Source organism: Apostichopus japonicus, chromosome 10 (assembly GCF_037975245.1).
Source record: "Apostichopus japonicus isolate 1M-3 chromosome 10, ASM3797524v1, whole genome shotgun sequence".
Taxonomy (NCBI): domain Eukaryota; kingdom Metazoa; phylum Echinodermata; class Holothuroidea; order Aspidochirotida; family Stichopodidae; genus Apostichopus; species Apostichopus japonicus.
In genome coordinates, this window is record NC_092570.1 from 14,033,047 (window position 1) to 14,060,474 (window position 27,428).

General features: G+C 36.9%; 2 protein-coding genes across 4 annotated transcripts; one reads left to right on the plus strand and one right to left on the minus strand.

Annotated features, from left to right (window-relative positions):
- Positions 1-15: 15 nt before the first annotated feature.
- On the plus strand, positions 16-9,290 carry LOC139974814 (uncharacterized). 2 transcript variants are annotated; one of them, XM_071982254.1, is made up of 10 exons: positions 16-235; positions 822-1,004; positions 1,477-1,590; positions 2,593-2,751; positions 3,748-3,884; positions 4,364-4,463; positions 4,954-5,054; positions 5,745-5,923; positions 6,719-6,859; positions 7,448-9,290. In XM_071982254.1, exons 1-10 carry the CDS (start codon positions 200-202, stop codon positions 7,561-7,563), a joined length of 1,266 nt encoding a protein of 421 aa, XP_071838355.1. In that variant the 5' UTR covers positions 16-199; the 3' UTR covers positions 7,564-9,290. The 2 variants fall into 2 exon arrangements, with proteins under 2 accessions (XP_071838355.1, XP_071838354.1); XM_071982253.1 differs by having other exon boundaries at positions 17-235; positions 810-1,004.
- Positions 9,291-9,447: 157 nt separating this feature from the next.
- LOC139974813 (RCC1 and BTB domain-containing protein 1-like) lies at positions 9,448-25,911 on the minus strand. Of its 2 annotated transcripts, none has more exons than XM_071982251.1 (14): positions 25,759-25,911; positions 23,778-24,106; positions 22,755-22,905; positions 22,340-22,436; positions 21,754-21,821; positions 20,822-20,929; positions 20,180-20,319; positions 18,925-19,118; positions 18,111-18,169; positions 17,060-17,130; positions 16,184-16,237; positions 15,460-15,557; positions 15,067-15,197; positions 9,448-12,571 (listed from the first exon to the last, which is right to left on the minus strand). In XM_071982251.1, the coding sequence occupies exons 2-14, from the start codon at positions 24,077-24,079 to the stop codon at positions 12,431-12,433; spliced, it is 1,614 nt and encodes a 537-aa protein (XP_071838352.1). In that variant the 5' UTR covers positions 24,080-24,106; positions 25,759-25,911; the 3' UTR covers positions 9,448-12,430. The 2 variants fall into 2 exon arrangements, with proteins under 2 accessions (XP_071838352.1, XP_071838353.1); XM_071982252.1 differs by lacking the exon at positions 25,759-25,911 and adding an exon at positions 25,497-25,748.
- Positions 25,912-27,428: the final 1,517 nt, after the last annotated feature.

Consider the following 27,428-nt stretch of genomic DNA (forward strand, 5'->3'; position numbering starts at 1 on the left):
TATTTTTTTCTGTTGTTCAGTAGGGTTAGGACTTAGGTGAGGACCTGGGATTGTTATCAATACACGTAAACACTTGATCTGCGGCTAGGCTAGACCATTTTCAAGTCTGCCTCAAACGCAGACCAAAGAGGACTTAGAAACCATTCCTTGCTGTATTCAATTCGAACCAAAGGACATTTCTTTTATTCGAACAGTGCCAATGAAATACGGGAATGCACTATCGTATTTTCATCAGGTACTACTACTAGGAGCCATGTAACTAACACTACAATTACTATATAGTTAGGCTAGTTAGTGAGCATATATTAGATGGCAACCATAGATACGATCGCTTACTGTAGGTTAACTGGAGACTGTTGCATCTTTTAGGCCTAGCCATTTCACATATTAGACCTATCAAGTATCAGCCTAGAATTGTAATATGCCTACACTTTAGGTGCATTGACCCCCCCCCCCCCCCCCCGTGCTTGTTGACCTTTCAGATTGCTTTCCGCACATGTTGATTGGTTATTGAACAGTGTATCAAGGTGATGTGAGTTGTGTCTCTAAAGTCTAATTATTGCACTGGGTTTCATTGATATGTGCTAAATTCTTTCTCGATTCTCCTAGCCACTTTGACATATGAGCCTTAATTGTGTCTCTTTATGAAGAATAAATTGTAGAAAATTGGCACTGAGAAACAGGTAACTAGGCCTAAGTTAAGTAAATTTGTTGTTGATAGTTAGTATAGTACAGTACCAACCAAAACAGTTTAAAGTGAGATAACTATCTCTTCACAGAAAGTGATTACCTTAGAAGCTTTTTCAAAGTTTTGTCATCAGATCAGAGTTCAACAATGCTGTAAGATGTCAACCTTTACTTCATCAAGATTACACAACGGCTTGAAGAAAGCAAATGAAAAGTTGAGCAAAGAACTGAGGACCCATTCAACAAGCAAAGTTCTAAAATACAAGCCACCAGATTGGGCTCAGGATCTGTGTGGTATCCCTGCCATGAAATTAAAGGTATTTACTTAGTCCCTTGATCATTGTGCAGCAAAACAGAATTCAGTAAAGTTAGCATAAGTTGAAATTCACAACATTTAATTAATCCAAGATATATCTTCCCAAATATTATCTATGCATCATTATCTAGCTTATATGTGGCCAGCATTTATTTAAATATATGTTCTTTGTCTTCTGCATACTGTAGAAATACAGCTCAGTATAAAATTAGCTTGCCAGAATGTGTCTACATGCAATGTCTGCAACTCTACATCTTTGACAAACACAATGTTTGCCCAATACTAGATGAGAATTGAGAAGAAGGATTTGCATACTTGCATCTACACAAAAGGGTTTTCCCCCTTCAGATTCACAATATATCTATTCTCTCTCACATTCTTGCATTTCCATTTTAAAGACGCCTCCAAACTACTTTTGGTTATGTGCGACTTAAATGGTTTTCTCACCTCTTTTCTCTTCTGTCTTTGTTCAGCTTAGCAATTATAACACCCCTATTCATAGATGGTACCTTCCAGGCATTCCAGAAGACTTTGAAGTTTATATCAAGAGAGATGATCTCACAGGATGCAGTCTTTCAGGAAACAAGGTAACACGATAACATTTGCCTGTGGTACTGGGGGTGATCTTGCTGTCTGTGGTAGTGTAAATTATGTTGTCTGTGGTAGTGGAGATGATGTTGTCTTTGCTAGTGGAGATGATGTTGTCTGTGCAAGTGGATATGATGTTGTCTGCTGCAGTGGTGATGATGTTGTCTTACGTGCTCGTGGTGATGTTGTCCGCTAATGTGATGATGTTGTTGCCTATGCTAGTGGATATGATGTTGTCTGCTGCAGTGGTGATGATGTTGTCTGTTCTAGTGGTGATGTTGTCCGCTGCAGTGGTGATGTCATTGTCTATGCTAGGGGAGATGATGTTGTCTGCTGCAGTTGTGATGATGTTGTCTGTTCTAGTGGTGATGTTGTCCGCTGCAGTGGTGATGGTATTGTCTATTCTAGGGGAGATGATGTTGTCAGTGCTAGTGGTGGTGTTGTCTGCTGCAGTGGTGATGATGTTGTCTGTGCTAGTGGTCATGTTGTCCGCTGCAGTGGTGATGATGTTGTCTGTGCTAGTGGATATGATGTTGTCTGCTGCAGTGGTGATGATGTTGTCTGTTCTAGTGGTGATGTTGTCCCCGCTGCAGTGATGATGTTGTTGTCTATGCAAGGGGAGATGATGTTGTCTGTGCTAGTGGTGATGTTGTCCGCTGCAGTGGTGATGATGTTGTCTGTGCTAGTGGGAATGATGTTGTCTGTGCTAGTGGAGATGATGTTGTCCATGTTAGTGGAGATGATGTTGTCTGCATTTGTAAAGATGATGTTAAGGGTTAGTACATAAGGTCTCAGGGAACATCTGATTAAAATCAGATACTCAGGCCAGGATGGCTCTTTATCAAATAAGCCTGTGGATTCCACATACTTAAAGAAAAGCCCACAAAGTATGCCTTCTCAGCTATCTGATTGCTCAAATGAGACCTGACTAATGGTCACGTTAGGACATGATGAAAATTTGAGAATTGTTTGCAATTTCTTCTTTCATCTCAAAATCGTAGGCAAGGAAACTGGAGTTTCTATTAGCTGAGGCTTTGGAAAGTGGCTGCGATTCTTTGATCGCCTGTGGGGGAATGAATTCAAACTTCTGCCGTTCTTTGACAGCTGCTGGCAGAGAGCTTGGCTTTAAAAGCCACCTCTTCTTGCGGTCACGATCACTGGTAAGAAATTAAAGTTGTTACCGAAGAAAAGCTAAGTATTTGGTTTCATCTTGTTATGTTGTAGAAAACATATGGAGCTGGAAAAGTGAAAGAAACTGTACACAGCTTCAATGACTATATTCTTTGTGTAAATTAACACCTTGATACGATTCATTGCATGTTTTGCGTTAGCATGTGCAGAATAATTACTAGCAATGAACATGCCGCGAAAGTGTCCATTAGCTATAGGTTGCATCCAAGAACCTGCAGTTTGTACTAAACGGCAAGTTTCTTCCAGTCGGTTAGCTGAGTGATCAGTCCCATCTTTTCGCTCCTTAGTTGAGCTGCCTATTCGTCTATTATGCAACTTGTTACACAGCTAGTAGTCAAATCACTATCAGATCAAGGCAGACATGGCAAGGTGTGAACAAATCAACTCTTCCAAACTCACCAATATCAGTCTGCTTTGCAGGAGAGATAAAGTTTCAGTAAGTTGAGGTCAAGAGAGCTGAAAAATGCAACCTATGGTCATGTATAATAAATTTGAAAGAACATAGACAAATATCAGATCAACTCAAATATAGGTCTATAAGGTACGTAAGCCAGGCCCTCGTCATGGTTTTAGTGTTTGGAAATACTACAGCAAGATATCATGTTTCTCATACCACAGTAAGCAAACAACAAGAGGAATTCCAATAGTCAATTTATTTCACTAATGTACTGAATTCACAGTGTAAACTAAGCTTTACTTTTTTTTCAAAAGTTGTTAGGAAAATTTCAATATTCATTACCCCCAGAGACAAACATCATCATGTTTCTCATACCGTAAGGAAACAACAAGAGGAATTCCAAAAGTCAATTTATTTCACAAATGTGAATTCACAGTGTAAACTAAGCTTTCCTTTTTTTTCTTCAAAAATCTTTAAAAAAATTCACTAATCATTACCCCCAGAGTTCTTCAGCTGTGAAAAACAAAACTTTGACTTTCATTTCCAAACTTGATCCAAACTACTGCAGAATGCCGAAGACCGTCCTGTGCTCGGTAACTTGGAGATGAATTTTCTTCTTGGAGCCGATGTTTACCTCGTACCTATAAAATCTTCTTATGAGAAAGATATCCTACCCAGGATGCAGCAACTAGCTACCCATCTCAGGTGACATTGCCTCTCTTATTCTTCACTGTATTTATCCATTGGGAGGGAGGAATTGGCAAAGTTTTCACCCTTTTGCATCAAGATGTTATGTTTCTTTCTATTAAAGGCTTTAATTTGCCCAGAATTTTTCAAGAATACAATAAAAATTGTTGTCTTAAAAGGTCAGTACTATTTGCCATCCAAAAACTGCTAGAACTGCAAATAATGGTCACTGATTTTCAAACAGCATTTTCACTGACTGTCTGAAATCGTTTCGCCCCTTCAGATATCTTAATCTTTATCTAAATTAATACTTTAACCAACTAATGACTTGGAGTATTTGGAAATTGAGAATCTCATGACACAAACGCTCAGCAAATTTCAAGCGCCATAAAAATTTGGAGCCGACACCCAAAACCCTTTCAGTTTTGTTTCAATGTTTGTTAAAAAATTGTTATTGGATAAATGGTTCTTTTCTTGTTCCACTTTAAAAAAAAAAGATCCAACTGCAACATGGCCCCATATGTGATACCAATAGGAGGTACATGTACTACTGGGCTCTTTGGACACATTGAGTGCTTTGATGAACTCAAACGACAGGTCAGAGACTTTAAAAATCCATTCAGTTTTTCTGTGATGTATTATATCTTATTCTGCTATCTTTATCTATATATATTTGAAATCCAGTGGATTTCACCATTTGTCAGTAGAAAAAGACTAACAGTTAATGACACTTTTTTTTATCTGCCAGTGCAAAAATAAATTCTGCTTCTGTATTGATTCAAGTATTAAAAATTACAAGCAGGAATTTGATTTTAGCCCAGTATATTTTTTTTATATATTTGCAGCAATCCAGCAAGTGGCAAAAAATGGTGAAATTCTTAGCCTGATAAATAGTTCATCCATTGTTGTTTTTTTCCTGTTACTAATGTAGAGTCATATGATTTCACATGATATATTAATATGTTGCTACAAGTTATAAATTCGTTGCTACAAATTATAAAAGCTAATTAAACATGTTGTTCGAATGGACTTTCATATGCTGGTATGGTTCATAGATTATTCACTTTTATTCTTATTATCATCTTAGGGGGCCTTGGAGGACTACACTGATTTAGTCTGCACGGCTGGTAGTGGTAGCTCGGCTGCTGGCTTCTGTATTGGGAATTACTTGAATGAGAGTCCAATGAAGTAAGTTTCATATTTTCTCATCAATTGATGACTTCTCCCAAGACTTGTTGATAATACTTGCATGTTATTTACAGTTTAATAACACTTACTATGAACATTGATAGCCAATGATAACTATAAAGCTATTAACTGATGAAAATTTAAGCAAAGATAAAGATATCATGTAAATTTTCTATGATCACATATTTTTGTGTAAACGGTTTCAGTGGCATGCACAGGATTTTCAAGGTGGCGAGTGCCAATTCAAATTCTAGACTTCCCTTGACTGATTTAGTTAGGGGCATGAACCTTCGTGAAAGGGACATAATCAAATGAATGGTTTTATGAAGGAGAAGATGTGGCCCTGGGGTGATAGAAGCTGACTCCCATGTAGGGGTAGGTGGGGGGAGGTTGTCATCCAGAATTAAACAATAGACGTTTATATATAAATTGGTACATTCTGAGGCCTTCTTAGACTATACGATCTCTTAGGTCTAAACACAAAGTGATGCTGACAAACACTCTTCTTGAATGTTTGTGAGTGTACAAAGGGAGAAGTGATCTAATTCCTCCCCAACTGAGCCATTTCCCCCCGACTGACACTGGAATGTGGGGGTCCCCCTTCCACCCCCCACCCCTTCCACCTGTACCCCTTTGCACACTGAATGGAATATTTATAATATAATACAAAATTACGTTTCATAATTTCAGAATACATGCGATGGCAGTATGTGACGATGCTTCCTACTTCCATGGCGAAATAATGACGCTACTGAAGAACGTTGGTTTGCAGAAGGACGGAGAGAGTGGCGTCCAGTCAGCGGATCTGATTGATATAGTTGAAGGGGTCAAAGGTCTTGGGTATGGACTGTCAACAGAGGAAGAACTAGGTCAGAATCTGCATCAATTTGAAAAGAATAATTCAGGGCTATTTTTTTTTTTTTTTGACCGATACGGAAAGTGGGGAACTCATTCTAAGTATCTGTATCTAATTAAAACAAAAGAGTGGAAAATAATGCACAACAAGGCACTTTTTTAATGTCAGTTTGCTACGTCACATCACCACCACACCTGTTAGCTTCAAGTTCACGTTTGGTACCAAACAGTTAATATTTCTCATATCAATATCTTGAAAACAGTTCGTAAGAATTCAGCACGAACTTCACCCAGTAATCTTAAGAACATCTTCCTTACTTATCATCAGTCAAACATAAACTGAAGTTGACTATTGGGATGTTCCTTGAAATATCATAGTGTTCCATTACATACAATAAAGATAGGCATCATATGGGTATAATAATAATAATAGTAATATTCAGCTGTTTTTACGACGCTTAAATGACCACAAATGAGGGAGGATCCTGTAAGGGCTTATGGATTACATCTTACATGTCGGGTGGCTTCCAATTCATTATTTTAACTCAAAATGCTTCCAAACATCATCTAATCTCATTTGGTCACAAACTCATCATTTTAAGTTGTTTGTCATATTTTTCACACATGTGACAAATCTGAGGGGGTAGGTTGACTTTTTGACTTGTTCTTCTGTAATTGTGTAGTTTCCATGTCAAAAAATAATTTTTTTAAGTTAAATCTTATTGGTAATTTGCTATAATGAAAAATGTAATTCTGGACCTTTTGGAATTGATTTTCATCTACTGTACGTACATGTCATTATCTGATAGAGTTTGTTCTGGAGACTGCAGCTACTACCGGAATCTTTCTCGATCCTACTTACACCGGTAAAGCTGCCTATCACATGCTGAAAAGAATGCAGACAACTCCAGAGAGCTTTAATGGGAAGAAGATACTATTTTACAATTCAGGTAGATGTGTTTAGATATGTCACGCTGACTGTCCGTTATTCTTTATTTATTTTGAAAATGAGTCATGATATAAAAGATATCACTCCCAGGTAATATCTGTGTCCTTTACCCCACAGTGCCTCCATCACATGCAATGTGTATACTTGGCCTTTTGCATTCAATGTGCAGATCTTGCCTGTAAGAAAATCCGCCCGAGATACCCCATTTTTTCCGTACTTTTTCCAGAAAAAGTAGGGTTATCTAGGACAGATTTTCTTATAGGCTAGATCTGCATTATGTTCAGTTGTCTACCAAAACTGTGTGTGTGTGTCAAAGTAAACATCCGATAATCGTATGTATTTTCACACTTTTCTCCTGTAACCGTTGAATGTATGTCAAAGAAGTTGGTAAGTGATTGGCATTAAGTGGCTTCCAATGGAATTACAGTTTTAGAGCCCCAACAAAATTGAAAGTAATTCTAACCAAACTAAGACATATATGTGCAATGCACCTTTTCAAAGTTTGACCGCTTATTGAGTTTTTTTAATGAAACTTAAATTTTGACTTTGTACTAAATTGTTTAATTTTTTTTAATTTTTCATACAATAGGATCAGTTCTTGGACTTATGGATGGTAGGATGGCGTCATTACTGGAGAGTAAAGATTCATTTCACAACGTACACGACTGGATGTCCATCGATCGTTTCCCACTGGAATCAACTTAAGTTTTCCCTATTCTTCTGCCAAAATTTATATAATTCAACTTATCTCACACCTTTAGGAAACTTATTTTACTGGGTGCTGTTTTTTTTCTTTATCAGAAGGTGGTTAACTTTTCAAAAATTACCTTTTCTCTTTTTAAAAGATTTGTGGGATAAACCACAAGCATGAAAACATTATGAGAGGAAAAAATCCAAGTTATTCCATGAGGTAGTTAAAAACAATTTATGAACCTGTTTACTTTACAGTATATCACAAATTTTCAGGTTAAAATAAAATTGGCTGAAAAGAGGAAACTGAATTTGATTCTGCCTCACAAAGCACTCTAGGAGACATTTTATGTACAACCACTTCAGAATCAAAATAAGAAAAAGAAATTGTATTCCAGTGACAAAAAATTTTACCAAATAATCTATATAATATTTAAGCCATTTCCAGACAACAGTTTACAAGAGTGTGTCAATTAATTGTGATATTTTTTGTTGGAATGGGGAAAACTTCAAAAACATGGCATTATTTCCATCTTTCTATTACACAAAGCAGACAGCTTACAGTCATTTTATTCACAACCAATGAGAATATCAAAATAAAAACATATTTTGCATTCCAGTGACGATAATTTTCCCAAAACACGTGCAAAATTGAAACCAGTTCAGGTGAGGCCTTACAGTGTGTTACTTGGTTGTCAACTTTTTGTTGGAAAGGTAAAATGGGTTATTGCTATATTTTCTCACTGTTAAGTAGAGACATATGAAATATAATAATACGAGGCACTAATCTCAAGAATGGATTGAGGATTTTGAGAAGGAAAGAGTGTGACCCTGTGGTCATTGAAGCAGACACCCTTATAGTAAGAGATGCCTTGTTAACCATTTTACTACTTAAAATGTGACCTTTTGTTGAAAATCATTCATATACTGGAATTTTTGATACAGAATGCACAGAAGATCAATTTGGTCTTGAAGATTTGAGGTGATTTTGTGATATACCCTTTCAAATCAAACTTCACATGTCCCACCACCCCTCGAAGGTTCCCCTTTTGGGACCAATACTGATCGATGACCTGTCAAGGGTCGTTTATCAAAAACAATAGGACTTGATGAAGAAAGATAACCTAGATTGATATCAGCTGCTGCAACATATCAGAATCATTAATTTTTGCCCATCGTCATACTGTCAACGCTATTAAAACTCATTACTTAACAGTTTGTGTTTTTTACAGGATGCCAAATGTTCTCAATAATCCTTAAAATTACATTAATACCTTTGCCTATGTAGATTTTGTAATAAGTCAAGGATAAAATATATTTATATGAGATTATATAAACCATGAGAAAATAAAAGGGAGAAATGAAAAAGTTTGATTTCTTGTTCTGATTACTTGAATAAAAGTCAGGATTAATGTATTTGTTTGTTTCAATATTTAACAGAAAAACTAAATAGGAATAATTAAAACAAATTCAACTGATTGTTTTCCCTGAATTAATTGGAAAACATTTCTTGATATTTTATTATAACTAAACTGAAAAAATTACTGTTATCCCTGTATTAACAGAAAAGGTACTGTTTCAATTTCAAAAGGTACGGTGGTCATAGGGCTGGATCCAAAGCTATTAAATTTTCAGAGGTGAAATCATTTATCAGGTATATGATTAGGTCCATACGTAAGGTTATGTTAATATTTACTTTGAATATTTGTGTTTGGTTGAAAGGGATGAAGGAAAGGGGGGTGTGGGGTTGTACACCTTCATACTCCCCATCCTGGAACCTTGCCTGGGTCCTACCCTACCATTACCCCGTTCCCCACCATCTTTCAGTTAGGTTGGTTGATCACAAGCATATTGAGAATGAAAAGCATAGTGCGAATAAAATCATCTTTAGCCAAGATATATATTTAATCGATATATTTGTGTTACACTTTAAACATAATTTTGCAAAATTAATTTACACAAATTTTATAAAAAAAACAGTAAAATATAATCTTTGTTTGAGATGTGTTAAAAGGTATTTGCAAAGTTGATCAACTTTGCAGCAAGCTTAATGCAATCATATTTTATAATGGCGGCGAATACTATGCAAAAACAGCTAAATTGTGGAGACATTTTGACTCCATGTAGCTTCAGTTAGCCTTAAGTTTTACACGCTCCCTAGACACACACTCCCATGGATCCATGTCCAGTATGAGTATCATGTTTCTGTTAGATAAAAGTTCAAAACTTTCCATAAAGTGACAACTTGAAATGTGACATAGAGGGGGCACTGGCAGGTAGAAAGTTGGTCCTTAAGTACTGAGCTACAGGACACATTGTTTGCTCAAAGCCGCATATAGTAAAAGAGCTATCAGTAACTGACTGAAACTAAACATGTAAAATTATTCATTTACTTGATAGAAAAAAAACATAACAGATCAAATGTAACCCAAAAGACAAAGTAGAACATGATGTATAAAATGACAGTTTATTTCCAAACCATTATCCATTCTATTTATTAGATTTTACCCCAAACAAGGGAAGACAGTTGGATACCTGTCAGAATGCAATCAAATGTTTCTAACCAGGTTACCTATTCAATATTGCTAGCATTGTGTTAACCATGTAGAGTAGATGCCCTACTGTGGCCCGCCAGCCCCCCCCCCCACCCATATGAATTATATTTCCGTATATTATACTAAAATAGTATTAAAATAGTATAAATGTGTAAAAGTAAGTTGGTCTGCATTTTGATCCTAGCAGGATCTTCTTCAAAGGCTAAATGACAAGCCTTTAAAAGTATAAAGCTATATCTTTGTTTTTCATTTCTTTCAATCTCCCAATTTCACCTCCATTACTAAATTAACTCCTAAATTGTAAGTCTCTGCAGAGTTGATCAGCCCTTTGACCTCCTTAATCCTCTTCCGTCTCTCCCTTTGATCTGTTTTTTTTCTTCTTTTGCTCTTCCTTTATATCTGTCCATCTGTCTCTTAGTAAAAAATGGAGCCTTCGTCTGTTTTCGTTTCAGTTAAGAAGAAGTTCTGGCCAGGAATCGAAACATCAGGCCCTCCATCTTTTATATCTTTACCTTTACAGACTATTTACAGTAGATAAGTAGTTCGCAAACAGTTTCTTCCTCTCTCTCTCTCTCTCTCTCTTTGTATTTTGTAACGGAAAACTGAAGGTGTGTAATACATTATAAAAGACTGTAAGCAGAACCAGTTTACAGTCTATGACTGAGTCCTCATACATGTGTAACATAACACATTCATATACAAAACTATAGACTTCCAACAAATTATAGAAATGGTGCAAAACCATCTCCGATTTCAGGTTTATGTAAGCATATTAGTGTCAAGCACCCTGCAATTTAAGACAGGAACCTCTAATCAAAGATGGTCGCCTTCACTCGGCACTATCTGCACCCCTCCCCCCCCTCCCCAACCCTACCTCTCTCTCCTCTGGTCCATAGAATTATCCTAGCCTGTTTACATCATATTGAAATAAGTTTCAAGTAGAATACTAGTAGTATAGTCAGTATTGCGAAGTTCGGCATACTGCGAAGATCGGCCACCCCTAAGAAATACATGATTTCACCATGAAAAACTACAGGGAGAGCCAAATTTCACCAAAAAGTACGAAGCTACAGTTATTTTCTATCCAAAATGACCCGTGTGCAAGAAATTACTTACATATTTGTCAATAAAATGACGAAGATCTATGAAGTCTGTTATAATTACTGAAAGAGCAACTGCGCCACCAATTTTATCACCAGCGCCACACTGTGGGTTGCGCGTCCGAACTTCGCAATACTCTAGCAAGAAATACCAGTTCCACAATCACGAAGAATCTTCTTGGAAAACAACGTGAAAACAGTTTGCAGGAAAGAAAGTTTGGCCGTGTATCGTACTATAACTATAAATTCTCCCACCATATGAAGTATATTTTCAAATGATTTATACCAGAAGATTTAGTTTTGGGGTGTTTTAAGTCTTAAGTGGCCGAACTTCGAAGTCACCATCCTAGTACACACACAGTACATACACAACAAGAAGTAAGGTCGTAATATTAAAATCCACACTTTTAAATACGTATTTTATACACTTTATTATGCAGAATCTAACCTTTTTTGGTATCCCCAACAGTGGATATTACAATCCTAAAACTGATGACACAACGGTCTGTGTAAAGAAACATTGCACACAGAAATTATCCTCTTTTCAGCTCTTTCTAAGTATAGTGAGAAAAATAAATTCAAATAATTCTGGATTTAAAGGAACTTACATGAATTAAAAAACACACCCTCAAAGATAGAGGTGAAAGCTCTCTTATTTGTTTCTCATTTGTCTGTTTCTCCTCCAAAGGATAAACTCTGATACCACACCAGTGACCACTGACAACAGAATTATACGAAGCATTTTCACAAGAGAATTTCTCCCAATTAGTTAATACAGTTCTTTGCATTTCTTTCATAGTTAAACTTATACAGTTACACATTCATGAATTAATACAGATTTTAATGAGTCTGTGAAGATCACTAAACACCTTGTGATTAGTGGATATAGTGAATACACTTCTAAATAATAAATAAGTAAACAACAGAAACAAAGAAAAAGATACAGCTCTCAGTTTTCCAAACACCTTGAATTAAGTTCTGCACTCTACCTTCTGAGCCATGGAACTTGTAGTCGGTGGAAATCCCAATATGCCATTTCTTTACTGCGGTGACGATGAGGTAACTTGCGCACACGGTGTCACCAGGAATCACATTCCTACTTTAAATTCCAGACCATAGCCCACAAGAGTAGCAGAATGGTGCAAACTTTCTTCCAGTCCTTTATGATATTCAAGGATAGACAGTCATGCCTAAAATGTCAGTCCATTCTATAAAACATAATATTCCTTAATACTTGAATGCTCCCCACTTGGCTGCCCTGATGATGAAATCTTTGGTGTGTGTATCCTCAAAGGCTAGAAAAGACTCTGTCTGTACGACTTCCGTCAAGTGATTGACGCAAAACTTGAAGCAGAAATCGTGAAGGTCCTGTCAAACAAAGGAAAAAGAAACAAAGTCTGGAGAAATGTTACAAGGATTCCACATTCAGAGCATGAAATCTCTGTCTCAGAAAAATTCTTGTTAGCATTGAGGGTTGATTTTATTCATATGTTTGAGAGGGATAAACTTACACTAGCCTCATATTTGCAGCCCAGTGTTAAGGAGGTACACATGATATGCTAAAACATTGACTAGCCTCATATGTGATTGTTGCAGCCAGAAATTGCAGTGAGGTATTGAAAAGAGGCAAGGGATATATTTATATTAGTCTCATATTGGATTGATGCAGCCAGTAAATGCTCTTAGGTGTTAAAAGAGGGACACATGGTAGGCTAAAACATACACTAGCCTAATAATATGTTTATTGCTGGCAGTTTATCGGTTGGATGTTCAAAGAGGGACAAGGGATATGCTAATACTTACACTAGCCTCATATTTGATTGCTGCAGCCAGTATATCAGTTAGATGTAGGGACAAGGGATATGCTAATACTTACACTAGCCTCATATTTGATTGCTGCAGCAAGTATATCAGTTAGATGTAGGGGCAAGGAATATGCTAATACTTACACTAGCCTCATATTTGATTGCTGCAGCCAGTATATCAGTTAGATGTAGGGACAAGGGATATGCTATACTTACACTAGCCTCATATTTGATTGCTGCAGCCAGTATATCAGTTGGATGGAGGGACAAGGGATATGCTAATACTTACACTAGCCTCATATTTGATTGCTGCAGCCAGTATATCAGTTAGATGTAGGGACAAGGGATATGCTGATACTTACACTAGCCTCATATTTGATTGCTGCAGCAAGTATATCAGTTAGATGTAGGGACAAGGGATATGCTAATACTTACACTAGCCTCATATTTGATTGTTGCAGCCAGTATATCAGTTAGATGTAGGGACAAGGGATATGCTAATACTTACACTAGCCTCATATTTGATTGCTGCAGCCAGTATATCAGTTAGATGTAGGGACAAGGGATATGATAATACTTACACTAGCCTCATATTTGATTGCTGCAGCCAGTGTATCAGTTAGATGTAGGGACAAGGGATATGCTAATACTTACACTAGCCTCATATTTGATTGCTGCAGCCAGTATATCAGTTAGATGTTAAAAGAGGGACAAGGGGTATGCTAATACTTACACTAGCCTCATATTTGGTTGCTGCAGCCAGTGTATCAGTTAGATGTAGGGACAAGGGATATACTAATACTTACACTAGCCTCATATTTGATTGCTGCAGCAAGTATATCAGTTAGATGTAGGGACAAGGGATATGCTAATACTTACACTAGCCTCATATTTGATTGTTGCAGCCAGTATATCAGTTAGATGAAGGGACAAGGGATATGCTAATACTTACACTAGCCTCATATTTGATTGCTGCAGCCAGTGTATCAGTTAGATGTAGGGACAAGGGATATGCTAATACTTACACTAGCCTCATATTTGATTGCTGCAGCCAGTATATCAGTTAGATGTTAAAAGAGGGACAAGGGGTATGCTAATACTTACACTAGCCTCATATTTGGTTGCTGCAGCCAGTGTATCAGTTAGATGTAGGGACAAGGGATATACTAATACTTACACTAGCCTCATATTTGATTGCTGCAGCCAGTATATCAGTTAGATGTAGGGACAAGGGATATGCTAATACTTACACTAGCCTCATATTTGATTGCTGCAGCAAGTATATCAGTTAGATGTAGGGGCAAGGAATATGCTAATACTTACACTAGCCTCATATTTGATTGCTGCAGCCAGTATATCAGTTAGATGTAGGGACAAGGGATATGCTATACTTACACTAGCCTCATATTTGATTGCTGCAGCCAGTATATCAGTTGGATGGAGGGACAAGGGATATGCTGATACTTACACTAGCCTCATATTTGATTGCTGCAGCAAGTATATCAGTTAGATGTAGGGACAAGGGATATGCTAATACTTACACTAGCCTCATATTTGATTGTTGCAGCCAGTATATCAGTTAGATGTAGGGACAAGGGATATGCTAATACTTACACTAGCCTCATATTTGATTGCTGCAGCCAGTGTATCAGTTAGATGTAGGGACAAGGGATATGCTAATACTTACACTAGCCTCATATTTGATTGCTGCAGCCAGTATATCAGTTAGATGTTAAAAGAGGGACAAGGGGTATGCTAATACTTACACTAGCCTCATATTTGGTTGCTGCAGCCAGTGTATCAGTTAGATGTAGGGACAAGGGATATACTAATACTTACACTAGCCTCATATTTGATTGCTGCAGCCAGTATATCAGTTAGATGTAGGGACAAGGGATATGCTAATACTTACACTAGCCTCATATTTGATTGCTGCAGCCAGTATATCAGTTAGATGTAGGGACAAGGGATATGCTAATACTTACACTAGCCTCATATTTGATTGCTGCAGCCAGTATATCAGTTAGATGTAGGGACAAGGGATATGCTAATACTTACACTAGCCTCATATTTGATTGCTGCAGCCAGTAAATGGAAGGAGTTGTTGACTGTGATGCCCTGTTTGATGATTCTTTCGCATAACTTCTTAAGATGAGTTTCACAGTAGGCGTTCGCCAAGTCCATTAGACCTTAAATTAAGGAAAGATTTCATGATGAGAACCCCACCACACTGAATTTACAAGAACATATCAACATCTTACTTAATACGTCAAGTTACCATTGAAACCAAGAATAGCTATAGAAATATATCTAGCATCCAACACAGTTTGCTTCATGACATAGCAAGCCTAAAATTCTGCCTTAAGTTTCCTTTGAGGTTGATAAAACTCTCTCTATCAGGTATATATTCAAATAAAAGTTTTAAATGCAGTCAAATTTGGTTCTACTTACTGATAGCTTCTTCCGGTGGTATATCAACATGGTCTGTGTACAAGTAGTGTAGGAATGCTCTATAAACTGGATATGTAAACTGGGTAATTTCTATCTCACTGAAAGTAAGAAATAAATATGGCTGTATATTACAAAGGAAATACAAGTTGGTTGAGGCCTGGGCAGGGCTCTAAGTTTTCCCTCCCTTCTCTGTATTCATTTTAACAAATACTTTCATGAAAATGTGATATCCCATGGGGATCTTCAATGTATTAACGGAGGACGGTGTTTCATCAATTCTAATGCGCATGATCTACACTTTTACATAACTCAAAATCTGTGTGCTAGTTGTGAAAATATGTTTCAAAAGATCTCATCTTCAATAACTTTGAACGAAATTGTATATCACTAGTTATCAACTAGGAATCGCAGGCATAAGTCCAGTATATTTCGGAGACTTTGATACAATGGTTAACTGATGCTCAAAGCTCAAAAGCCAGTTTAGTGGACACGATTGGGATTACATCAAAGAAGCTTTCTGATTGGTCGATGATCAGACGAGTGTTAAGTCGCCAAATGAACTGTGGGGCAACATTTCCTGGCTAAACATGTACTAGTTATGAGTGGTAAAAAAAAACATACTTTAAGGAATTCTTAGTGATTTCAGAGACTAAATCTCCATGTGGTATGTACTATGTACTATAATTACAAGCAGAGAGAAGAAAAAGGATAGAATTATTCTTACTTCTTACTGTCTTCTTTCCAACAAGACTGAAACATCGTTCTAAAATGATCACATCTGCAAATAAAAGCACAACAGAAGAGGAGAAACATGAGGCCATCCTAATATGCAACAGTTGAAACTATGTCGCCAAGTTGAAACTGTTCAATTTGCTCATCAACCTTAATGGTTCTTACTCAACTGGAAATGTTCATCTTTTTCTTCAAAAGCATCATTTTTGTCCACCTAAAACTTGCTAGGGTTGGTTCTACATTATTCTTCCTCCATCTTTATACACTTGCCATAAGGCTCTATGATAGGGTTAACATATGATATTTCTGTGGTTGAAATGTCGGACACTGAATTATAGTCAATGGGTTTAAGTGGAGGGGAGGAGGGGAGGAGGGGGGAAGGGGGATGACCTAAAATTGGATAATATTAAAACAGTGAGATTAACCTTAAAAGGTCAGTGTCAGTTCTTGTTTGTAACTATAGAGCCAATGTTACACAGCTTTTTTGGCTAAGGGGGCTGGGGCTAATATATGGCTATCAATCATATTTGTGAGAAAAATTACTACATCATGCTCTCAAAAAGGTCACATACAGTAATACCTAATCCATGTGTACCATATTTTAATTTGCCTATCGTGAAAAGAAGCGATAGTTTTGAACGTCGCAAAGATCTTTATAGAAAATCAGGGCAATTTAGTTTGCTGGTGGGATCATATTTTTTTGGTTGCAAAATGGGAAAATCCTGATTAATAGAGACATACGATAAAGCCAGCTTCCTCGTGGACACATAGCTGAATAATATTTGTGTTTCAGCTTTGGTCATGTGTTTTCCCCAACTATGTTAGTGGAAGCTCGTTAAAGGTGGCAAACCCACATGATTGAACTCACCTTATTTTCAGGAATGCTTTGTGTACGTGAATACGTTGATCTTCTACCACAAATGAAATATCTGACGTGTTCTGTGAGGAGTGATAAGTAATTTCTCAAAATGTTTTGGACATTGTCATATATTTCTATTACAAAAAAAACCTATTTTGCAAAGAATAATGCTTTATTACCTTTCACATGGTAGTTTATAAGTTGTTTTTTCTCTTTCAATTCTGTCTCATATTCATCTTGACACAAATTTTTCGTAAAGTTGGACCGCGATTTGCATTTGTTGAATGGAAACAGGCATTCACTGCCTAAGGTGGATTTGCATATCACGTTTTGAAATGTATTATTAAAGTCATTGAATTCAGTGTATAAACGGAAAGCATAATTTAAAAGGTTTCCAGATTTAAACCTCTCATGACCTCAAATGACCTTTGAGCCCCACTAAAACCAGTCGGATCTTAACACTCAGCATGTGGCATCCACAAACTAACTATAAAGTCTATTCATGTCTCCCAGCAGCAGATATCCTGCTCACAAATTTTTCACATTTTGACCTTTGCTGATCTTATTAAAAACCAAACCAAAGTGGATTGCAATGTCATTTTTCAGCAAGACTTTTAAATAACCTTTGAAGTTCTGTAAACTATCAATTAGTTTTTACAGGAGTTAGGACTTACTGAAGCTATTTATCAAACCTTGATCAATTTAATATAAATTTTCTGAGAAATGTTGAAATAATCAATATATATGTCTGATATCTTGCAGAAAATTAGTGATCGGTTGATTAATTTTCTGCAAGATGTCAGATTGCTGACTTCTGAGTTCAACTATCCAGCAAACATTTTTCAGAAAATTGTTAGATTGCCAAAAAAAAAATGTCAGATTGACAAATGAATTACTCACAAATTAAATATAAACTGTTTAATTCCAATGACCAATTGCTGTAAGATTTACTGAGCATACATGCTGAATAATGATTAAGTCAGAAATTTAAATATTTTGCAGAACAATTGCTGTGAAGAGTTTTGACAATTTATCCACATCCTAATATTTGTATACAAACCTCATCATTGAAGGCCAGCATCAGACTCTCTTCTAGAGCCCGCCTTCCAACAAAGTTCTCTGTTTTCCAAAAGAAAGAAAAGAAGAAAAATAGATAAAGTAACGTGGAAAAAAGCTGACACACAGCAAAAAAAATTGCTTTTATATCTATTAAAATATCGAGGAAAGAATTCGAGGGACAAAATTTCTTCCAAGAAATAAATAAATAAAATCAAATGATGAAGCCAGCTTCACCTTGCAAACAACAGAGTGTAAAAAATATAAAATGTTTATCTGTAGAGATTTTTAAAGAGTTACTCAGGAACCACCATATTTTAACTGGGAGTGTAGGTGGGGTGGAAGGGGGGGAGCTAAGACGTTTTGTTGTCCCAGAGAGACGTCTACAGGGATATGTGGTATACGTAACATTTGATAAAATGATGTGGTACTTAGATTCAAAACAGTGCTACATATCGGAAACAAGGCTGAATAATTTATGACTGTTTAGATTGTACAGCACATACATATTATACTTTTTTGTACTGTACACTGCAAGTGGGGGGTAGGGTGGGAGGGGTCGTAGGATGAACTTAGTTATATTTTGAGAAGGGGGCAAGGCAGTGCCATTTATGAAGATCGCAATGGAAATGGCTGCTTTCTTTTCTACATAACTCTGTACCTGTCGCAAGAACTTACGGTTTACCTCGATATAAAAAGAAGAGTAACCTCAGACTCATCCTTTCCTTTCAACAAAATTAGACGATAACCTTTTGATATCTCGGGATCAAACGAAATGAATTTTGAGTCCTGAATGGTTACTGGCGGGAAATACTTACCAAAGGTCAAAGGTCGCCATGTCACAGGTGGGGATGAGAAGCAAGCAAAGACGTCATCCAGACAACTGAATTTTGTTTTGATCGGAGAAGTAGTCGACTGCCCTCGGCATTGTCCCCACATGTAAACTTCACCCGACTGCAGAGTCGCAGCTGAGAGATGGGAATAGTGGATGGCTGCCATAGCCACAACCCTCCTTAAATAAAAAAATATATATATATCATAAACAATATATGAAGGATAAACTAGGATCATTTCCAATTATTTCCAACGATTCTGCAATTCTAAGAATTTGGTGTAAAGCAAAAATATTTACCGAATGGAAAATTCCGTACTGTAGTATGGTAAAGGAAGCATAAAAGCGACTGAAAATGGTTTTTGACGAATACTCCAGAGAGAGAATGAAAGCTTGCAATCATTAATCAAACAGGAGTGCTCAGTTTGAACCTTGGTTATAGACTAATTTGAGCTATTTCAATTTTATTTTTCACATTATTATGTTAATGCTTATGTCTGTTTCATATGCTTAATATGTCTTCATTTTTTTAATCAATATTTTTGTTTCTATTAAAGTTAACACTGGAATATTAAAAGGAATAAAGGGAAATGAAAAGAAAAGAAAAAGGATTCTTTTTTAAGTCTGTAGAATCAGTTATCAACACACTGGTCTGTAAGAGATTTATTTTACCATCCTTAGCAAGGTGGAATTAATCGGGTTTTAGCTAATATTTCACATCCCATGACCACCCATGATAATTTTTGCCTCTTTTTTGGATTTGTTTCACAATTTGAAAAAAGTAGTTGAATTTGCAAGTGAACCTTTTACTTTCTCCTTTTCCTTTCTTTCATTTTTATTTTGGAAAACACCCAATAAATATGGTTTGTTTGTTCTTTATTTATTTGTATTTTTTTCACATCAATATTTACAATGTGAAGGGAAGTCTTTTGAAAAAGCCTATACTGGCTTAAAAACAACAGAAGACTACCCCGACAAGAATAGAGAAGAAATAAAGTGAAAATAAATCTGTATATATATATGTTTCAGTTACCAGTAAATCATAATTAATTAGAAATAATCATTTCTTTGATGATAAGGCATTTTCTAAATATGGTGCTTGATTGCTTAGTTTTGAAAACATTTGATGTGAGTGAGTTCCATGTTTTGGTTGCATGGTTTGTAAGACATACCAGTCAATATTCCTTTAAGTTTCTTTTGTTAATGACTTTAAGGAATTTCATGAAATAGGACCAACTTACTTATCCAGTACATCTACTAATGTTGCTGTGACTTGATTGGCCTTATTCCCAGTGCCAAGCTGTCCATACGCGTTTGCACCCCAGGCGTATAGCTTACCTTCATCTGACAATGCCAGGGTATGATTGTACCCACAGACAATCTGTTGAAGACACATGGATTCAGAAAAGTATTAATTAAAATGTGAACAGAAATCAACCAGAAATCAAACCTGGGGAGACAAAATATGCATCGTAACGTTTGGATGATACTCTTCATGAAGAAACTTTCAACATGTTTGGTTAAGTTCTATCTTAATTTTTTTTTTAAATCTCCAACAAATATTTTAACTTTAATCAATCATGAATCAGGCTTAAAAGGTATATTCATAATTAATGATAACTGTACCATACTTATTAAAAAATCCTGTTCTCGAATTTGAAAAAGTCGCCTCCTAAAAGCCAGTTCTGTTTGGATTCTGGGATATTCAGTCTGCAAATGTGATAATAGGTGTTTACTCCTCCCCTCCCCCTCCCTCTCACCTCTACCCCTTTCCATGACTTTTGAATACCCTTTACTTCACTTTTCATTTTCTGGATGAAATGTTTTAACAAGATCCCACCCCTTTCACTCCTTCACCTCTGACATTTGAACGGACACCTCACCTGCGAAATAATGATGTTCTGTAAGCTAGAAACTCGACAGGGGCTGGGTTGATTTACGTTGTTTCCCATCCCAAGTTGACCATTGCCATTGTACCCCCAAGCAAAGACCTGCATACAGAGAGAAGTGTATACATCAAACATTATTTCTACACTGTTCTGTATAAATCAACCTGTGGCTCAAAACAAATAAAACATTTAAAAATCAATAACTAACAGTAAAATCTGGATTAACCAATACTCTTTTATATGAAATATTTTATAATTGCTGTGACACAGTTTTCCAGTAGATTTGAGGAGCCTAGGATATAACGTCTATAAGGAAGTGTCATGATTCTACCATAGCGACGTCAATTAAGCCCGACCACATGCGTGCTATCTAATCTCTCCATCTGTTTTTCTCCACAAAAGTGAAGTAAAATGATCATATGCATATGCCTTTGTCATATGCATATGCCTGTTCAAATGAACACTACCACGTGACTTCATTTTTGCAAGCTTTCTCATATCAGCTGAACTCTTAACTGTGTAGGTCCAGTGTAAAAGGATGAAAGCGTATCTGTAAAATTATTCTTTCTTGACCGTTTCACTTTTGTACTTTGCATACAATAAATAAATGCGTAATAATAAAACATGATACTATATGTACATATTCACTTATAACAGCATACGTAGTATAAGCCAAAGAAAAAAATTGGATGATCTGAATTTTGTTTTTCATACCCAGACAACTCCCTAGTTAACTATAAAATGGAGTAGTGCTAAAAGAGAACTTGTAGCTTGGAAACCATAGCAACCAAACTAGACCTAGCCTGACTTTTTGTTAAAACTGATAAAGATTTAGAAAGGACAAAATGTACAAAAGAAAGCTGGGATATCATTCTGCTGACTATTTTTGATCAAACTCTTGACCTCACTCGATCTAAGGATCTTACCTCACCGTTATCAACGAGAGCCATGGATGAGGTTTGGCCGCAGGCTATTGAAACAATTCTTTTACCACCTGTAAAGATATCATATTTTAGAAAAATTCCAGCAACCTTGTGAACCAGTGATCGTAAAACAGTCTAGATATTAGAGTTTGTACTTAGTCCGTGCTCATACTATGATAGTTGCCTGTACTTTAACTTGCCCTTATGGATATTTACTTGGTTTGAGCCATTTTGGACATCTAATCTAGATGTTTGTGCAAGGATTTGTAGTCCTGCTTGCACTTAGAGCCTTGTTCTCACACTTTTGCCAAGGGAATGTCTGCTGGTACTGGTACTTGTACTGTTATAAACTCCTTTAACGAGTCAGCGAAAACGTTATATTAAGATTGCAAGAAGTTTATACAGAATTAATATGTCCATCTAACTCACTGTCTGTCTGTTAATATAAATGAATACACACGTCTCTTTTTTTAATCTTAAAAACGTGGACAAGTCCTGGAGAGATTTGCAGAGCATTTAATCATTGAAATATAAGTTGAAAATTCACTTTGGTTATTCGTCACCGAATAACAAAGTCAGAAAGACTCACTAAAAACAGACGTCGCCGAGACCCTCCGTGGATTACTGATGTTGGATGTTGCACCAGACCCAACTTGGCCACAATTATTGTAGCCCCAAGCATAAACCTGCACAAATTATTGAGAGTTTTTAAGAATTCTGAAGTGTACAACAGCATTCTAGGATCCACTTGGACATCAAAAATTGTGAAAAAGAACTTGAATTTTTTTTACCAAGCATACATGTTCAGTACTAGTGTACATAAACTACTAGATTGGGAATCCCAAAGTCAAAGACTAAATATATGTCCACAGAAACTATAGATTGGCAAAACAAGGTAATACTTTGTATTAGAGTCATGCCAATGGGGCACAGCAGGCTACTGTAGCTTGTGTAAATGTACAGACTTGCAAAGTCCAAACTCTGCGAGAATACAGGCTGCTCACCTCTCCTCTGTCTGTTCTCACTAAAGTATGGTGGCTGCCACAGGACACCTGAACCACCTTACTTCCATTCAGACCCGCTGATATGAGACAGGGAACCATTCCTTGTGTTGTACTGCCGTTACCTAGTTGACAATACCCATTATGGCCCCAACTGTAAAACAGATTTTACAACAACAACAACAACAAAAATTGTCAGCACTTCCGTTTATATATATTAAGATGCATTTGGGACTATTTTTTTTTTTCAATCTTCAACTTGAAAGTTAAATCTGAATGGGAAACTTCAAATTTCTTTTAAATACCCTTTTATTTGTACTTTTGGGACATGCACAGAGCACGTTCCTTTCTAAGTGGGCGTTGTACGGATAATCAAAAGTCAACAATTATTATTTTAGTTACAAAAGTTCTGCTGATGGATTATTCTTTTGGCAGATAGCTTGTAATAAAGATTTACGATGCAGTATTGTAACATGAAGTATCCCAGAAAACAACATTACCTTTTACCTTCAATTCGAGTCATTGCTAGTAATGTTCATTGTATATCACTCAGATAGGTTAAAAAGCCTGTATTTAAACAAAAACACTTGTTTGGGTGACTTAAGGTTTTTACAATTTTGTTGACTGGAATCATAACTGATAACAGAACAGTGCAAAATACAAGTTAACATCAGTGATGCCACCAAAAATGGATGGGAAGCCATGATTAACACCACGATAACACATTCAATGTTAGCATGTAAAGTATGCCGTAGGGCATTGTGTCTCCAAGGGCAGACAAACTTCACATTCTAATACCCAACAATTTCAAGTTGTCAATTTGTTCTGCAATTAATATAGGTATATACCTGGTAAGTCATAATATTTTGCTATCAGTATACCTCTGCAAGGAAAAAGAATCAAATAACAAGAAAAATATATATCATTAATCTAGTTTGATAGGAAACGGTAAAATTCACACAGCATCTTGTAGTTGTTACACACTCAATAGAATAATTGGTAAACCCAACCAGTGCCACATCTCACCTGTACAATTCCCCATCCTCTGTCGCTGCTATGACATGAGGTCCACTCCCGCATGCAATCGAGGTTATTCCTTTCTTACTGAGAGATTCAATCTTTCTTGGAGTCAGTGTACTCTGAACGTCTCCAACACCAAGACATCCATTGACATTGCTTCCCATTGCGAACACCTCGTCGTCGCATGTCACATAAATAGTCTCGTTTCCAGTAGAACCAAAGACACAGGCAAGTTTGATGTTGGCTAAAGCTACACCATCGAGTAATCCAAACACTGGCCACTTGGCGACATCGTATATGTTTGTCATCTTTCAGGTGCCTCTGTTAAATGTTAGCTGAAAAAAAGGCAGATGAAATTCAATCAAGTACAGTTTTGTTCTTGTTCGACAAAAGTCATTAATTTGTACTGTGCAGTGTATTAACATAGTTCTAATTTGCATAATATGTCCACGTCACCATTGCTTCTACGTTACTATACTTTGACTGTGCATATAATACATCAGAACACATGTTAACTCCAAGCAGACCACACGTGTATGTGTTCTCTCTTATACTTATAGTTGTGTTAGTATAGTAAGGCCCCGGTGAAGACACAACAATTGGCAATTGAAGATGGGATATGGAAACGCAAAACGATATCTTGGAATGATGGGATCATTCCCAATATTGTATTGAGATTTCGTGAGTTTGCGAAACCAGAGACATTTTGTACCTGGCAACGTGTAGTGAGTATGAGGTATACACTTGTCGCTTGGACATTCGTTTTCACAATGGCCACTATTATTAAAGCAGAGTCGTATGACCCAGATGTAGAAATGTGGGAGTCCTATGAGAAACGTCTTACACAATTCTTTCTCGCAAACAACGTGGAAAATGAGAACAAAAAGTTGCCATTTTACTATCCTCTATGGGAGCTAAAGGCTATGGCTTTCTCAGTCAAGAATTTAAAAACACCTGTGAAACCTTCAACTATGAAATTCAGAGATATTTGTAAACAGTTGCAGGACTATTATAACCCTAATGCTAGAAAAATCAGTTCAAACTTCAGCAAGCAACAAGACACCCCCTCACTGGTAGTGAACCTGCACTTGAACTAAAAATGTAAATTAGTACTTGTTCTACATTCGTTTTCACAATGGCCACTATTATTAAAGCAGAGTCGTATGACCCAGACGTAGAAATGTGGGAGTCCTACGAGAAACGTCTTACACAATTCTTTCTCGCAAACGACGTGGAAAATGAGAACAAAAAGTTGCCATTTTACTATCCTCTATGGGAGCTAAAGGCTATGGCTTACTCAGTCAAGAATTTAAAAACACCTGTGAAACCTTCAACTATGAAATTCAGAGATATTTGTAAACAGTTGCAGGACTATTATAACCCTAATGCTAGAAAAATCAGTTCAAACTTCAGCAAGCAACAAGACACCCCCTCACTGGTAGTGAACCTGCACTTGAACTAAAAATGTAAATTAGTACTTGTTCTAAAAATTTTAAAGAGTGCAAGGTTAAGTATACTTGTTCTCGAGCCTATAGGCCTAGCATACTGTAGGTTATAATTTACTACTAGTTAAGGCTAAAGCCTGGCAGCATTAATTACAATTTGCATTGTCTTAAAACTGAATTTTGTTTTTTCTCTCCACCATTTTGATCGAAATTTCAGAATATTCTATCACCTATTGTGTTTAAATAAGGACATATAGCCAGCTAGGCCTAGAATTATTACCAATTCGCCGAGAGTTTAACAATCGTATCGACGTTTCGATAACTAGTCTTTGGTCTAATCTTTCACGCTTCTGATTACATTAGCCTAAAGCTCAGTCGTACGTTCAATACGTTGTCCTAATGTTTTGGTGTAAACGTAGGCAAGCGTCATTGTCAGTGATACCATATATTCTAGATGGGGCATACAATATATAGGACAAGCTAATGGTAGTACTAACTAGCAGGTCTAGCATACACGTTCATAAAACAAATATTATACAGACCATATCACTGTTGCCGAAACCAAATATCTTCTGAGCTTTCTTGTGTACTGGTCTGAGACATTACCATTGTCTAATCAATGTTGGTACAAATGGTGCTTTCCCTCCTATGTTTACAACGTTTGCCGACGAATTGCTTGATATCTATGGAGTGCCGTTTCTGCAACAGCCTAAAGCGTCACATAAATAAATTGCTACATATCTCAGACAAAATGTGCTAGTAAGCACATATATGCCTAAACTAATATTATTAAAACCCCAGCTATGCCAGTATTGTGTGAACTTGAGATTATGTTATCGGTTTTGCCGCCAACTTTTAAAATACTATAAACTTACAACACAATGTTTCCAACATTTGTATAGGTTCCATGCTCCACAAAATAATGTGTAAAAGTAAGTTGGGCTGATGTTTCGATCCTAGAAAGGATTTTCTTCAGAGGCTCAATGACAAGTAACAGTAACAGCAGGTACGAAAACATGCACAGAGTCAGTGGCGTAGCTAGGATTTTTTGAGTGGGGGCCATGGGGGGCTGTTCTTTCTTGTGGGGGGCGGAGGTTACTATCTAAGCGGAGCTTGGTTGGCGCGGAGCGTACAGAGAAAATTTGAGAATTCAGCACCCCCCAGATCGCAGGAGATGGCACCTGTGAGGCAAAATAGCAACCAAAAAGATGTGCAACTTTGGTGACAGAAATGCAAAAAAAGTTTTTTTCTCTTTCATGCTGACTGGCCTTGCCAACTCAACCAGACTTTTAACTTGAGGGAAGTTGGCATCATTTGCAGGAATTTCAGAATTCCCAATATTTTATATCTCTACCAGTGGTGGAAAATCATGTTTCGACAGTTTCGTGGCCATATAAAAGTGGTTTTGTGAAATATTCAATGACATATATTCATTTGACTCGAGGCAATATATGAATACCTGCAGGGGGCGGCGATCTGTTTCAAATATTGGGGGGGGGGGACATCTGCTTGGATGCAGGCGAATTACTATCAAAGCCGAGCGCCACCATTAGTTGGCGCGCAGCGTACAAGAAAATTTCTGGTTTTGATAGCCCCCCAGATCACCGAAAGTGGCACTTCTCGGGCTTGAAAATGACCAACCATGCAGATGTACACTTTTGCCTGAGAACCAAGTTTTTCCTAATAGTTTTTTTTTTCATTGATAACCTTTTTTCAAGATTGTCACCAGTCACAAATCATGTTCGACCTCATTGCATCTCCTGTGGATCATTGCTTTTGTAGGTAATTCTACGTAACGCCCCACAATACCCGTCAGCCCCACTTTTCAAGGTTTTAAGCCCATTATTTGTTCAGAATTCGAATAATAAATTCACTTCAAAACATACCCATAATGTTGCACAAAATTTCATCTATGGACAACCAATATAGAAAAAAAAACCTCAACCACTAACAGACCGGTCAAAATTGCACGAGTAGAGGGAAGTATGATGAAGAATGTTGGTCAAGGAATTTTCGAAAATTCAGACACAGTTAATTTATTGGTGTACAAATATTAAAACCTCTTATAACGGCTACTATAAAACTTCGATATCATAGAAAATACCAAAAAAATATGCTCGATGGGGAGGGCGGTCTCCACCCCTTCACCCCCCCCCCCTTCCTTGGCTACGCACCTGCGGTTAGAAATCTTGTAGGAAACAGGCCAAATGGA

Bases quoted from the DNA above. Each gene is read 5' to 3' on its own strand.
- LOC139974814 (XM_071982253.1), top strand. From the start codon at position 200: ATGAAATACGGGAATGCACTATCGTATTTTCATCAG. The intron at 2,752-3,747 runs GTAAGAAATTAA...AAACTACTGCAG, and splicing joins TCTTGCGGTCACGATCACTG to AATGCCGAAGACCGTCCTGT. The intron at 3,885-4,363 runs GTGACATTGCCT...TAAAAAAAAAAG, and splicing joins CAACTAGCTACCCATCTCAG to ATCCAACTGCAACATGGCCC.
- LOC139974813 (XM_071982251.1), bottom strand. From the start codon at position 24,079: ATGACAAACATATACGATGTCGCCAAGTGGCCAGTGTTTGGATTACTC. The intron at 22,437-22,754 runs GTGAGCAGCCTG...TAATTTGTGCAG, and splicing joins TGAGAACAGACAGAGGAGAG to GTTTATGCTTGGGGCTACAA. The intron at 18,170-18,924 runs GTAAGTATTTCC...TTTGGAAAACAG, and splicing joins ATGGCGACCTTTGACCTTTG to AGAACTTTGTTGGAAGGCGG.